Raw genomic sequence first — 16,600 nt, forward strand, 5'->3', positions numbered from 1 at the left:
CATAGTGAATCTAACATAACCGTGAGAATCCAGACCAGAGTGGATCCAATAAAGTAACGAAAGTCCCGTCCAAAGTGGAGCCAGCAGGAAACCATCCCAAGCGGATGGATACACAGGCGAGCGGTCCATGAACACTACGTATATTTTTATATGATGCCGGATAGCCGTCACATTTTTGCGCTCGCTATCACGCTATTTTCTTGGCTATTATCCGCCGACCGCCGTGTTGCTGTAGGGAGGATAAGCGGAACAACACACATTGCGGAGATAACATTATTCTCCGTGGGTGGGCTTAATACAAATATATTCCACAACCCCAAACATGTCTTTTTCAAAGCCTGCATTGAAGAGAAAGGTTTGTGATGAGCAAAGACACTTCCAGGAAGAGTGGGAGATGCAATATTTCTTTGTTGAGCACAGGGGCACCCCAACGTGTCTTATTTGCACAGAGAAAGTTGCGGTGCACAAGGAATACAATTTGAAACATCATTATACAAGCAGACATGCTGAGGAGTAAGCAAAACATTTTTTCGGAAATCTTTTCTTGCGGCCCAGCCTCACCCAGACTCTGCATCCAGTGGCCCCCAGGTAAAGTGAGTTTGAGACCCCTGCTGTACATTATCATTACATGACTTCATAAAACTATTGTAGCTGTTTATATTACTCAACGTATTGTTTTCATACAACATGTCTTATCTATGTTATGTTGAGGGCGCATTGTTGCGACTGCCGTGTCTTCCAAATATACAAAGGATGGCAGGAAGCAACATGCAGGTAAGAATGATGCTCTTATTCCATTGATGAAAACAAAAATACAAAAGAAACTGTTTCGCTAAAATTGAGCAAATGAAGCTCGAGGCTTACCTAGCATAGCAGAAAGCAATGACACAAACCAAAAAGCTAAACAAAGGAACACTATCTTTGTGTAGCTTGGCGCTAACTTACCTGTTGTGTGTAGCGAACAATGGAAGCACAAATATAGGTTTGGTGACACGGTATATAAAGGCAAATGACTAATTAAAAATGAAATGGGAATTAAATAAACAAATCTGGTGTGGAGCGCTCAGTACACCTAGCAACAGGAAACGTAAACAAATGAGGCTTAGGAGTACTGGCAACATGCTCAAGAAAAAACCTCAGAAAATAAGAACAAAACCAGTCACAACAATCTAGATGTGTTTTTTTTTTTACCCCGTGTACCCCGCCTTCCGCCCGATTGTAGCTGAGATAGGCGCCAGCGCCCCCCGTGACCCCAAAAGGGAATAAGCGGTAGAAAATGGATGGATGGATGGCTAAGAACCAATTCAATTGATTTCAATTCATTTCAGGTGGGTACGTTGATTTGAGATACAAGTGTTTTCAGTTAAGAGCTCTGTCATTCACAATTAGACTTGTAAATTGAGGTACTACTGCCCATCCATCCATTTTCTACAGCTTGTCCTGTTCAGGGTCACGGGGGGTGCTGGAGCCTATCTCAGCTGCATTCAAGCGGAAGGTGGGGTACACCCTGGACAAGTTGCCATCTCATCATAGGGCCAACACAGATGGACAACATTCACACTCACATTCCCACACTAGGAACCATGTAGTGTTGACAATCAATCTACCGTATTTCCTGGAATAGCCACCAGGCATGTAATATGCACCTGCCTTGAATTACTGCCAGGTAAAACACAGGTCTTGTTCCACATCCATACAGATCACACTAATGGTTGTGATATAAAACAATTTTAACACTCTTACTAATATGCGCCAAACTCTGTGAACCCTAACCAAACAAGAATAACAAACACATTTCTGGAAAACATTGGCTCTGTAACACATTATAAACGCAACAAAAGAATTACCCAGAATTCCAATGCATCCATGACTCCTGGCTATATTATACACCCGCTAGCACACCAACCCCCACCTCAACCGACGCACGGAGAGGGGGGTGGGGGGCGCGTGTATAATATAGCCAAGAGTCATGGATGCATTGGAATTCTGGGTAATTCTTATATTGCGTTTATAATGTGTTACAGAGCCAATGTTCTCCAGAAATGTGTTTGTTATTCTTGTTTGGTTAGGGTTCACAGAGGGTGGCTCATATTAGTAAGAGTGTTAAAATTGTTTATATCACAACCATCAGTGTAAAAGGTATGGCTGTTGACCAAGTATGCATTCCATTCTCGTGAGAGCAGCAGCGAAATGCATGCGTCCTACCGGCACGCAGATAGCATGGTGCAAAGGTGGGCGCGATGACGTGTTGTACAGCAGTGGTCCTCAACCACTGGGCCGCGGCCACAGAAGATTATAATTAATTTTTATTTATGACACACTCAATTTTTTACTGCATGCCATTGGTAAGCGCAGGGGCGAGAAGGGGTTTTAAAATGATCAGCGCCTGCTTACTTTTACCGCATGCCTTGAATATGCTCAGGAGTGAGAAGAAGTTTCAAATTAATTGGCGCCCCAGCGGCTATTCAAGGGGCTATTCAAGGAAATACGGTATCCCCAGGTCTTTGAAGGTGGGAGAGGCCTATCCCCAGGTGCATGTCTTTGGTACTACTGTACTTTAAGGTCCAAATTTGCAAAATGTCAACTCAATGACGAAAAAAATCTTAAAACTAGGGATCTTTCGAGATATAACATTCAAAATCTTGGCAAGTAGCAAACATAAAAGTGTGACAAATTCCACAACCAAAGCCTCCTTGCTGGACGTAAAAACACATCCTACACACAAATCTAGGTTCTGTAACCCGATCCAAAGAACAATATTTTCTTTAAGGAGTTGAACGCAACTGCAAGTTATGAGAGTGCAGAAACAAATGAATACACCCTGAACTTTTTCCATTTAGGCGAGCTGGGCCTCTCAGGAGACAAAATTAGGGGCGGTTTTCCTTGGGGAGAGCTAAAACCAACATCATCTATTACACATGAAGTCCCTTGGCAGGAGCAAGAAGTAATTAGGTGCAGAGTGAGTGAATTGCAAATAGCTCTGCTCAAGGTGAGGAATATTAAGGATGCTGATAATTGGATGCAGGAATCCTATATTTAAAAAATCGAAAAAGTTTGAACCCCAAACGAAATGAGCGGCTGTCCAAAACAAATCCGAGTGAGTTCAAGCAGTAAAAACAATGTGAGTAGAAGGAGTGGTTCAAATGTTTTCATTCACATCACATGCACTGAAATTAACACAGAGGAGATTTCTTAGCAAAACAAAACAAAGCCGAGTGCATCTAAATTTAGTTTACTTTCTTCCCTCCCTTGCATAAGCAGCAATATTAAACGGCAAACGCCTGCTGAGTGTCCCACTGATAACTCCTTCCACAGGCTGTCATTGCAGATTGTCCCACTGCTGGGATCAAACAGCGCGCTGATTGTCGGTGACAACACACAATGAGACTGAATACGTGCAAGATGTCGTTATAATCACTTATGAAGTGTTTTATTCTCACTCCTTTTTTATTTTTGCAGACTGTTTTAACAATTCCCACGTGTCGAATTGCACAGCTTTGATATGGAGCAGGTTTAAATATCCAGAATGCACGACTGTACACCATGCATCAAAAAGTACGGTATTTTTTGGAGTATAAGTCGCTCCGGAGTATAAGTCGCACCTGCCGAAAATCCATAATAAAGAAGGGAAAAAACACACATAAGTCGCATATCTGGGGGAAATTTATTTGCTAAAACCCACCACCAAGAATAGACATTTGAAAGGCAATTTAAATATGTTAACGTAACATATTATGGTAAGAGTCATTCAAATAACTATAACATATAGAACATGCTATACGTTTACCAAACAATCTGTCACTCCTAATCGCTAAATCCCATGAAATCTTATATGTCTAAGTCTCTTACGTGAATGAGCTAAATAATATTATTTGATATTTTACGCTAATGTGTTAATAATTTCACACATAAGTCGCTCCTGAGTATAAGTCGCACCACCGGCCAAACTATGAAAAAAACTGCGACTTATTGTCCGAAAAATACGGTGTGCCCTTTCCATAATTATTGTGTATTGTCTCAACTGAGGGAATACCTTATAGGCACTTTGTACTGCAAGTCTTGCCGAGTGATGCAATCAGACTCGTTGAGCCAGTTCTTGGAACTTTTCCAAGTGAAGGTTAAGGTTAAGTTTATTTTGAACATATATTACGTTTCAAAATGATACGTTAAATATTATACACATTCTCTTTTCTTTTTTTTCCCCTTTTAACATGTCTGAAAAGGAGTAGGAAGAAGCACAGCTCATTCCATCCTACCCCATTTCTACTCACAGTAGTTACTCACACATATATTCACTCTGTTCTCAATTTGTACACCATTCTCTTCATACATAGTTAAGTCAGTTATAATTCACCCAAATAAATAAAATGAAAGTTGTATCATTTTCAATAAGTTCAAGACCATTTATCCATCCATTTTCTGCCGCTTGTCCCGTTCAGGGTCACGGGTGGGGGCGCTGGAGCCTATCTCAGCTGTATTCGGGCGGAAGGCGGTGTACACCCTGGACAAGTCGCCACCTCATCACAGGGCCAACACAGATAGACAGACAACATTCACACACTAGGGACCATTTAGTGTTGCCAATCAATCTATCCCCAGGTGCATGTCTTTGGAGGTGGGAGGAAACCGGAGTACCCGGAGGGAACCCACGCCATTCACGAGGAGGACATGCAAACTCCACACAGAAAGACCTTGAGCCTGGGATTTAACCCAGGACTACTCAGGACCTTCGTATTGTGAGGCACATGCACTAACCCCTGTTCCACTGTTCTGCCCTAATTTGTCATAATTGTTGTGCTTTGAACTTTGTAAACACTTGTAGTTTGAACAGTTTCTTAAACTGGATCATTCTAGTACATTGTTTGATCTATTTGCCTAACCCAGTGGTGTCAAACGTAAGGTCCGCGAACAGGTATTATCCAGACTGTGGAAAGATTTTGCTGAGTACAAAAATTTGCTGAAATTTTTAAATGAAAGAAACAGCTGTTCTAAAAGTGTCCACTACATGTCGTAATAGCAAGTATTTGTATCTTTGTAGATTGTGCTACATATTTAAAAATAAATAAACCACATTATATTAGTGCAGTCGAGGAAAATGAGCAAACTACATAAATAACATCCTGGAATTTGATTTTGGTATTATTATATCATCCTGATAGATTGAAAATGAACACCAATGAGTTGACTAATGAACATTATCACATAATTTATTCAGAAAAGAGAAATAACGACAGAACACTATTAACCGCAACTTGTAAGTGTAAAAAAAAAACTACATTATGATTTGTAGATTTTCAGAATATGCTTGTTATATTCTTAAACAATTAAAACTATATGAAGTTGTCTTTATTTTTAAGTTATCGTGCCATGATTTTACCAGTCTGACCTACATGGGAGTAGGTTTTTCTCCAAGTGACCCCCCCATCTAAAATGAGTTTGACACCCCTGGCTTAATCAATTCTGTGATTTAATTCCACATACTGACATGCTAAATGTATTAAGTGTGCTATTTGTAATAATTTCATGTCAAGTCATCATTAAATGGCCCTAATATGTAAAAAGGCATGAATAAATAATGTTCTCTTCGAATACCTTTATAACTGATAACAGTAGTTCAGCCGGGATATTTAGACTTAGACTTCCTTTTATTGTAATTCAAATTTGAACTTTACAGTACAGATTAAGAACAAAATGTACTTGCAATAGCTCATGGTAGTGCAGAATACAAGAGCATCCATCCATTGTATACCGCTTTTCCCTTTCGGGGCTACAGGGGGTGCTGGAGCCTATCTCAGCTGCATTCGGGCGGAAGGCGGCGTACACCCTGGACAAGGCGCCACCTCATCACAGGGCCAATACAGATAGACAGACAACATTCACACTCACATTCACACACTAGGGACCATTTAGTGTTGCCAATCAACCTATCCCCAGGTGCATGTCTTTGGAAGTGGGAGGAAGCCGGAGTACCCGTAGGGTACCCACGCATTCACGGGGAGAACATGCAAACTCCACACAAAAAGGACCTCAAGCCCGGCGATCGTACCCAAGACCTTCGTATTGTAAGGCACATGCACTTGTGTGGGGACAGCGTGGCGTGCCTAGTTCGATCCCCACCTACTACCAACCTCGTCACGTCCGTTGTGTCCTTGAACAAGACACTTCACCCTTGCTCCTGATGGGTGGTGGTTAGGGCCTTGACATGGCAGCTCCCGCCAGTAGTGTGTGAATGTGTGAGTGAATGGGTGAATGTGGAAGTAGTGTCAAAGCGCTTTGAGTACATTGAAGGTAGAAAAGCGCTATACAAGTATAACCCATAACGAACCCCTGTCCCACCGTGCCGCCCAAGCCGGGATAAATTCATTTCAAAATGAATATGAATATTTTTGGTAATAAACCAATTTCAGCAACAACATCTGAAGAGGCATTTGGAAGCTGGCCAAAAGAACCAGCTCCCATGTGGGGACATACATGATGCCTTTACCTTGGAGGGCAGCGTTGTACAGAGTTGTTTAAAAAAAAAAAAAGGCTGCCAGGCATCACTACACGTTTAAAAAAAGACACGGGAGCTTTAAGATTGATCCTATAGTTCTTTTTCAACAAACAGCCGCCCAAAATGTGACTGTACTGTTAACACATTGCTTGTGTGGAGACATGATGGATGTGCTACTTACCAGTAGCTAAATAAATGATGTGAAAGAGCATGTCTTTGCCCTGCACCACGTCCACGGCCACATGGCTGAAGCGGACGCTGTCCTCCATGAAGTAGGGCACAGGAGCAACGGGCTGGACAACCTCGTGCATGAGTAAAAACTTCTGGGCGTCTTGCAGGTTTCTCTCTGTCAAGTTGACGTAGGAGCCTGAGTCGACGGTGCCGCACTGTGGAGACAAATTGTGAGTGGTGATGTTAGTTTGATAAATGTTGATTTGATGTTCGGAAACAATCTAGTCAAGACCACTTTCTACCAGTGAAAGTGACATTTTCTTTAATATTGTACTAGAAAAATATACATTATTCCATTTTCACCATTTCTTTATTTTTTTTCTTTCTTACTTGCATTCATATGTAGTTATGAAAATGGTACAATTTAAATGCAGAAGAGAACAAACCATCAGTATTTGCGGAGATATGGAAAAGGCTAGGCTAGGTAATGGATACTTTTTTGAGGGTAAGAGTTGCTAAATGAAGCCGGCGGGTATTTGCATAATTGGCCATGATGCATGTGCAAAAGGTCGCTGTAGGAAAGAGGAATATAATTGTTGAAGAGAAAAAGTGAGTAAAAAAAACATGAAAAGGTACAAATCTTCTTTCACTTCTTGTCATTTAAAAAAAAATCAAAAACAAGATGCAACCACCTGTGAGTGCATTTAGACAAGGAATGGCCCACAGGAGATCCAAAAGTCCCCCATAATACAAGAAAAAGTCAATAGATTTGTCGTTTTTAAAAAAGAGGTGTCTGACCACTTTAGATATAGCAACAAAGTCTATAAGTTGGCAACAGTGAACCTTTCTGCTACATTGTCTTACTCTCTAGCAGACCTGGGTTATCATCTATAAAGCTGGCAAAACGCACTAAATAGGGCTGAAAAGTTACATATGTTTTCGCTCAGTCTAAGAGATGAGACCACAAGTGCGTATGAGTTGTATTAAAAGCCCAGTTTAATGCTGATAACACTGTCACTTATTTCATAGTTGCGGACCTAAAAAATGTTTTACAGGTAAAATTCCCCCCAAATAAATGCAGAAGTTAATTAAGGCTCATTATTTAACGAGTTTCAGCACATTTGGAAATGCCCGGTTTTAGCTATAAAATGTGGCAAGCATCAGCCTGATACAGAAGACTGGAGGCAATTTTAAAAATAAGCACTTCCAGGAGCGTGCCAGTCCGGCGGAGGCAAACAGCGGCAATCAATCGCCAGCAATCATCGCACCTGTGGCTGATTAGAGGACCTGCCTTCATAAGCCCGCACAACCTGCTATCCCGCGCCAGAACGTAGCTACCTGTCCTGTACAGTAAGCCAAACCTGTATAGCTCTATGCATGCTCTCTCAAGTTGTTTTTTGGAAACTGTGGACGTTGTGTCACCCGGACCAAAGAGGAAAAGAACCATCCAACCATCCTTTATCCCGAATAATAATATTTTTGTGCAGAATTGGAAGGAATGATCAAACATGTCAACTAGTTACATTGTTGCAATATAACTAAAAAAGGCGTAAGCCGCATACTTTTTGAAATGATGGCAAAATGAGGAAATATGGACCTCTCTACAAAATATAGACTCAAGCCAAAGGTTTGATCCCTAAAATTAGGAGCACCTTTGAGGCGAGCAGGACTGAGTCAGTACCTGCGGAACGAGGTAAAACGGCGCTCAAAAATGAGAGAAAAGAAGATAGGCTGCTAGTATTCTTCTATTTTGCGTCCTCTTCTACTGATGTTTTGATGCCTGAGGAAATGCTGAAAGAGCATGAAGAAACTCAAGCTATGATGTCTATGGAAGAGATGAAAGCGGAGGAGTCTAGTCACATTTTTTTTAGCTCATGTTTGCCATCAGTTTTAAAAGTACCAGTCGATTGGAAAAACAAGTTGACAATATATGCTTAATTGTATTTCATTGTATCCATTAAACCAAATCCAATCCAAACGGGATTATGTGAGCGTCCTGTCGGTCGGCATCCTAGCAAGAGTGGAAATAATGGCAGAAATGTTTTTTTATTAAAACATAACAAGAATTACAAACATTTAAGATTAGAAATTGTAAACATATTCAAATTTCACCATTGAAAGGATTAAATATTTATTGACAATCAGATATATGGTACCAGAATATAATGCCATAAATAAAATAATGAATTACACAACAACATATATGGGCCAAAAAAGGACTACATCTTGTTTAGTTCTGTTTATGAGCGGGAATGAACAGGTTGCACCAAATCTATATGTGGCAGTCTTGAACGCATGGAAAACACTGCATATAATTTAAGTTTTATTTGAATATTACCACTGTGTTTGTAGTTTTTAACGCTCTTGAAGGCTCAGCAAGTACCATACCATGCAGGTTACAGTTAACAGCACCTGGACCGTGGGTGGTAATTAGTTCCAAGTGACTAGCTCCGGTAGCAACAGCACGGCCACTTTATACGGATCAATCCCCATGCCCTCCCTGGACTGACAGATGAGAGTCATGGAGGTTTTTCCATGGATGGGCAATGGATCAGCGCCCTCACCACTTCAGCAGACGGGAAATGAGAGTGGTGAAGGCCAGCAGAATGCCAGACTGTATGTGCTCATGTTGTGTTGCTGCCTGCAGATGTGACGCAAACTCTGTGTTGGAGCATATATCACATGATAGCACATTTAGCCTGGGTGACATTGGCCTTGTACACACAAGCTTTGTATGATTATATATCTGCCGTCCAGTGAAGACGCAGATGTGACATCCTTTGAGCACACGCACAGCGATGATGGATGTGTGATTTTAGCAGTTTTGGTGAAGGACAGAAACATCATTTGGCTGAATGTGGGACCAGATCACCTTCTGTCATCTGCCAAGACGAGTAATGGCAGTGTAAAAGCATGTTTTGGAAAATGGGGAGGGAGCAGTTCAGTCTTTAAAGGGGAACATTATCACCAGACCTATGTAAGCGTCAATATATACCTTGATGTTGCAGAAAAAAGACCATATATTTTTTTCACCGATTTCTAAACTCTAAATGGGTGAATTTTGGCGAATTAAAACTTCTTTCTATTTATCGTTCTCGGAGCAATGACGTCAGAACGTGACGTCACTTAGGTAATAAAGCCGCCATTTTCTCAAACACATTACAAACACCCCGTCTCAGCTCTGTTATTTTCCGTTTTTTCGACTGTTTTCTGGAACCTTGGAGACATCATGCCTCGTCGGTGTGTTGTCGGAGGGTGTAACAACACTAACAGGGAGAGAATCAAGTTGCGAAAGTGGCAAGAAATTGGACGAAATTTGTTCAAAATACGAAGGTGTGGGGAAAGCCGACAAAATGGTCAGTCGTTTGTTCCGCACACTTTACCGACAAAAGCTATGCTACTACAGAGATGGCAAGATTGTGTGGTTATCCTGCGACACTCAAAGCAGATGCATTTCCAACGATAAAGTCGAAGAAATCTGCCGCCAGACCCCCATTGAATGTGCCGGAGTTTCTGCACATTTTACCGGCGGTGCTAAGGCAGACATGGAACAGAGATGTATGGATAACCTGCAGATGCATTTCCAACGATAAAGTCAACTAAATCACAAAGGTGAGTTTTGTTGATTATTGACTTATGTGCTAATCAGACATATTTGGTCACAGCATTACTGCCAGCTAATCGATGCTAACATGCTATTTAGGCTAGCTGTATATACATTTTAAACTATATTTTCATCTAGCGTTTCCCTCCACCCACATTTAATGCCAAACAAACACTTACCAATCGATGGATTTAAGTTGATCCAGTGTCACAAGATGCGAAACTTCCGATCGTTGGTCTGCACATTTTACCGGCGATGCTAAGGCAGACATGGCCGAATAGCGTCAATAGCTATTCGCTCAATAGCTTCAGTTTCTTCTTCAATTCTGTTTTCGCTATCTGCCTCCATACTCCAACCATCCGTTTCAATACATGTGTAATCTGTTGAATCGCTTAAGCCGCTGAAATCCGCGTCTGAATCCGAGCTAATGTCGCTATATCTTGCTGTGCTATCCGTATTGGCATCACTGGATGATGTCACAGGAAAATGGACGGTGTCTTCAAAGATAGCGAAAATCAGGCACTTTAAAACTTTTTTTAGGGATATTCCGGGATGGGTAAAATTTTGAAAAAAACTTCTAAAAATAAAATAAGCCACTGGTAACTGACTTTTATTGGTTTTAACCCTTCTGAAATTGTGATAAGGTTCCCCTTTAAGGGCTTGGCTTTTGGAAGGCGAGGGTTAAGCGGTCCTATCCAAATGGGACCCGTACGAGAGATACACTGCTAAGAAACATCAAAGTGTCTTGCAGGTGTTTTAAAAAGGAAAAAAATATTGTGGGACTTTAATATTTTCCACTGCATTGCATTCTGGGTTTGGGTGAAAGGGAAACTGCACTTTTTGAGGAATTTTTCCAATCGTTCAAAATTATTATGAAAGACACGATGATGGATGTTATTTGTTTATTTTTTTGCATTCTAAATATTAAATAAATGCGATCAAAAAAAATGGAGCCTATGGGAGCCGGACAATTACGGCTATAAAACCCTTAAAAAAACATCCAAACATTTCAATTACGTTTTTACATACATGACGCAAGTATATATGTAATTTAGTAACAGGCACATTTTTAATGATATTTAAGATTGACATGTTTTGCTCATTTTACGCAAACGCGGAAAATGTATTTAATAAACGCATCACAACGTTTGCTTTTTTTCTTCTTCATTACTGATTATTACTCACTGCAGGCTTGATGAGAGCCAACAAACACAGTAAAACATTGCTTACTGTACATGGTCTGCTGTCATTAGAATGTCAACTGCTACGATGTTCATATATTTCCGTTTAGATGAAGAATGCCCATGATCCTCGCGAAAACTTAATGTGGGTGAGGCGTCTTTTCGTGTCGTTCTCGCTAAATAGCTGTCAAAGTGGACCAACCTGTAGGAATACCTCCTCAGACTTCTTCTGTCCAGGTGAGACGCATGATTTGTGATCTCCAGAAAACTTCCAGCAAGCAAGGAAGCGAGGAAACAGCAGACCATTCAATGACATAAACATAGGCACACTGCAAAAACTGAAATCTAAGTAAGATTAAATATCTCAAATAAGGGTGATATTTGCTTATTTTCTGTAAGATAAGATAATTCTTCTCACTAAGCAGATTTTATGTTAGAGCGTTTTACTTGTTTTATGGGTTTTCCTCCTAAATGATCTCAGTAAGATATTATAGCTTGTTGCTGAGATTTTATGACCTATTTTGAGTAAAATCAATCAATCAATCAATGTTTATTTATATAGCCCCAAATCACAAATGTCTCAAAGGACTGCACAAATCATTACGACTACAACATCCTCGGAAGAACCCACAAAAGGGCAAGGAAAACTCACACCCAGTGGGCAGGGAGAATTCACATTCAGTGGGACGCCAGCGACAATGCTGACTATGAGAAACCTTGGAGAGGACCTCAGATGTGGGCAACCCCCCCCCTCTAGGGGACCGAAAGCAATGGATGTCGAGCGGGTCCAACATGATACTGTGAAAGTTCAATCCATAGTGGCTCCAAGACAGCAGCGAGAGTCCCGTCCACAGGAAACCATCTGAAGCGGATCAGCAGCGTAGAGATGTCCCCAACCGATACAGGCGAGCGGTCCATCCTGGGTCCCGACGAGCGGTCCATCCTGGGTCTCGACTCTGGACAGTCAGTACTTCATCCATGGTCATCGGACCGGACCCCCTCCACAAGGGAGGGGGGGACATAGGAGAAAGAAAAGAAGCGGCAGATCAACTGGTCTAAAAAGGAGGTCTATTTAAAGGCTAGAGTATACAAATGAGTTTTAAGATGAGACTTAAATGCTTCTACTGAGGTAGCATCTCGAACTGTTACCGGGAGGGCATTCCAGAGTACTGGAGCCCGAACGGAAAACGCTCTATAGCCCGCAGACTTTTTTTGAGCTCTAGGAATCACTAATAAGCCGGAGTCTTTTGAACGCAGATTTCTTGCCGGGACATACGGTACAATACAATCGGCAAGATAGGCTGGAGCTAGACCGTGTAGTATTTTATACGTAAGTAATAAAACCTTAAAGTCACATCTTAAGTGCACAGGAAGCCAGTGCAGGTGAGCCAGTACAGGCGTAATATGATCAAACTTTCTTGTTCTTGTCAAAAGTCTAGCAGCCGCATTTTGTACCAACTGTAATCGTATAATGCTAGACATGGGGAGACCCGAAAATAATACGTTACAGTAATCGAGACGAGACGTAACAAACGCATGGATAATGATCTCGGCGTCTTTAGTGGACAAAATGGAGCGAATTTTAGCGATATTACGGAGATGAAAGAAGGCCGTTTTAGTAACGCTTTTAATGTGTGACTCAAAGGAGAGAGTTGGGTCGAAGATAATACCCAGATTTTTTACAGAGTCACCTTGTTTTATTATTTGGTTGTCAAATGTTAAAGTTGTATTATTAAATAGAGGTCGGTGTCTAGCAGGACCGATAATCAGCATTTCCGTTTTTTTGGCATTAAGTTGCAAAAAGTTAGCGGACATCCATTGTTTAATTTCATTAAGACACGCTTCCAACTGACTACAGTCCGGCATGTTGGTCAGCTTTAGGGGCATGTAGAGTTGGGTGTCATCAGCATAACAGTGAAAGCTAATACCGTATTTGCGTATGACGTCACCTAGCGGCAGCATGTAGATGCTGAAGAGTACAGGGCCAAGGACCGAACCCTGGGGAACTCCACACGTTACCTTAACATAGTCCGAGGTCACACTGTTATAGGAGACGCACTGCATCCTATCAGTAAGATAAGAGTTAAACCATGACAGGGCTGAGTCTGACATACCAATTCGTATTTTGATACGCTCTAATAAAATATTATGATCGACGGTATCGAAAGCAGCGCTAAGATCGAGGAGCAGCAACATAGATGACGCATCAGAGTCCATCGTTAGCAATAGATCATTAGTCAATTTTGCGAGGGCTGTCTCAGTCGAGTGATTTGCCCTGAAACCGGATTGAAAGGTTTCACATAGATTGTTAAACGCTAAGTGCTCATTTAGCTGCTCCGCAACAATTTTTTCGAGGATTTTCGAAATAAAGGGAAGGTGAGACACCGGTCGGTAGTTTACCATGAGGTCAGGATCGAGGTTAGGTCTTTTAAGGAGAGGATGAATAACCGCTTTTTTGAATGCAACGGGAACAGTGCCCGAGGAAAGTGATAAGTTTATAATATTTAGCACTGATGGACCTAATAATACAAAAAGCTCCTTGATAAGTTTCCCAGGAAGTGGGTCAAGTAAACATGTTGTTTGTTTTATTCCATTTACACGTTGTAACAATCCTTCTAATGTTATTTCATCAAAACGAGAGAAACTATTTTGGATATTTGCAGTATCCGCCGTATATACAATCGTATCTGTGTTACTATAACCCCGTTGTAGCTGGGACGCATTGTCTTTAATCTCCTTTCTAATAAGTTCAATTTTCTTATTAAAGAACTTCATAAAGTCATCTGCCGAATGGGTGGAGCTACTGGAAGGAGTCCCTTGTTGGGTTAGCGATGCTACAGTACTAAACAAAAATTTTGGATCGTTTTTATTAATGCGGATGAGATTTGAGTAATAATTAGTTTTAGCTAAGGTAAGCATGCGTTTATAAGTTATTAAACTATCACTCCATGCTTGATGGTGCACCTCAAGTTTAGTCGTGCGCCATTTGCGTTCCAGCTTTCTACATAATAATTTCTGAGCTCTAGTTTCTTCAGTAAACCATGGCGTACGCCTATTTGGAGCCTTTTTTAACTTCAGCGGTGCTATACTATCAATGGTTTCGCGCAGGGCGTTGTTAAAGTTGTTAGTGAGGTTATCAATAGAGCCCACATACTTTGGGAACGGTGCCATTACCGAGGGCAGTAGGTCCGCAAGAGTCGTCGTTGTGGCAGCATTAATGTTGCGGCTGCTATAGCAGTTATTATTCTTATTAGCTTGCCGAACATGAGTCTGAACTTCGAATTTTATAAGGTAATGATCGGACATTACTTTAGTATACGGGAGTATCATAACTTTGGAGACGGTGATACCTCTGACAAGCACTAGGTCTATCGTATTGCCGCTGCGATGCGTCGGTTCATTTATTATTTGTGTAAGACCACAGCTATCAATTATAGTCTGGAGCGCCACACACGGTGGGTCCAATGGGGTATTCATATGGATATTAAAGTCCCCCATTATAATTATATTATCGGCGTGCGTCACTAGATCAGCAACAAACTCTGAGAATTCACTAATAAAGTCCGAATAGGGCCCTGGGGGGCGGTAGATAACGGCCAGGCACAGAGGCAGAGGTGTGGCAGACTTCATAGAAAGCACCTCAAACGATTTATATTTATTATTTAAGTTAGGACTAAAGTTAAAGTTTTCGTTGTATATTAGTGCGACACCCCCTCCCCTTTTGAGGTGACGGGCAATATGCTTGAAACTAAAATATCAACTGTTGCACAGCTGTGTCATCAACACTCACAAGTATGAAGCTACTTTTATTAAAGTAATCATTTCTTGTTTCAATCATGAAATGAAAAAATCATGTCTTTGACACAATTGTGTCTCATAATTAAAACAGATGACAGCCAAATGGACAATAATTATTTTTCAACATAAAAGGGATAATATACTTATTTTAAGGAATTTTGGGGTTCATTGAGGTTAGTTAGGGCAGCACGGTGGAGGAGCGGTTAGTGCATCTGCCTCACAATACGAAGGTCCTTGGTTCGATCCTGCGCTTGGGATCTTTTTGGTGTGGAGTTTGCATGTTCTCCCCGTGATTGCGTGGGTTCCCTCCGGGTACTCCGGCTTCCTCCCACCTCCAAAGACATGCACCTGGGGATAGGTTGATTGGCAACACTAAATGGTCCCTAGTGTGTGAATGTGAGTGTGAATGTTGTCTGTCTATCTGTGTTGGCCCTGTGATGAGGTGGCCACTTGTCCAGGGTGAACCCCACCTTCCGCCCGAATGGAGCTGAGATAGGCTCCAGCATCCCCCGCAACCCCGAACCGGACAAGCGGTAAAACATGGTTGGATGAATGAGGTTAGCTAATTTTACTTGTTTTGGAAAGTCTTAACAAGCCAAATTTTCTTGTTCTATTGGCAGATAATTTTGCGAAGTTCAAGTAAAATTTTTGTATTTTTTCCCCCTTGTTTTGGAACGCTGACTTTTTGCAGTGCACACAGGGTAGTGATCACGGCGCCGCTAACAATAGTCTGTGTTAGCGCTAATAATAACAATATCACTAATACTTGGTTAATATTCAAGTCAGGAAATGTAAATGGAGTACTGTTGGCATTTTTGGGGGGCGAAATTGGCTAAGCTGTAAGCGGACTTCTATTTCCATTTATTTACAAGTTACAATGCATTAAAAATAAATCCATCCATCGTCATGTCTTTCATAAAGATTGTGAACAATAGGCAAAATACCCTAAAAAGTGGAGTTCCCCTTTAAAGATTTGAAACAAAAGTTGAGTGTTCTTCGCTTGCACATATCCTGTCTTTAAAAGGAAAACAATATTGTAGTTTTTTCTTGACTAATAAAACCTACAAAAAATTGTCATAAAAATACCCTTACCTCTCATGTGTATATACAAAACATTACAACAAATAATCTACCCTGGCCCAAATATAATATGATCACTTTTTTTCCAGAATGAGAAATATTTTTTGAAGGTAACATTAGAGACTAATCATGTTTTCATTATTGCAGTAAACCCTCGTTTGTCGAGGTTATTTGACTTCGGGGATGATCTTCGTAAATTGATTTCTGCAAAGGTAAAATGGTATAAATGTCTATTATTTTCATAGCGAGAGCATAAAAATACTTTTTTTAACA

At 41.0% G+C, this 16,600-nt stretch overlaps 1 protein-coding gene across 4 annotated transcripts in view; it reads right to left on the reverse strand.

Moving 5' to 3' along the window:
* Positions 1-16,600, reverse strand: part of sema5a (sema domain, seven thrombospondin repeats (type 1 and type 1-like), transmembrane domain (TM) and short cytoplasmic domain, (semaphorin) 5A) — a 428,747-nt gene that overhangs the window by 124,852 nt on the left and 287,295 nt on the right. For all 4 annotated transcript variants that reach the window (XR_009809834.1, XR_009809833.1, XR_009809835.1 and 1 more), the window contains exon 10: positions 6,675-6,879. Coding sequence is in view for 1 of the 4 variants with exons in the window: in XM_061922050.1 (XP_061778034.1) it covers positions 6,675-6,879 (205 nt within the window). In the remaining 3 variants the exon portion in view is untranslated. The remainder of the gene's footprint in view (positions 1-6,674; positions 6,880-16,600) is intronic.

The sequence above is a fragment of the Nerophis ophidion genome, linkage group LG15, assembly GCF_033978795.1.
Source record: "Nerophis ophidion isolate RoL-2023_Sa linkage group LG15, RoL_Noph_v1.0, whole genome shotgun sequence".
NCBI lineage: Eukaryota > Metazoa > Chordata > Actinopteri > Syngnathiformes > Syngnathidae > Nerophis > Nerophis ophidion.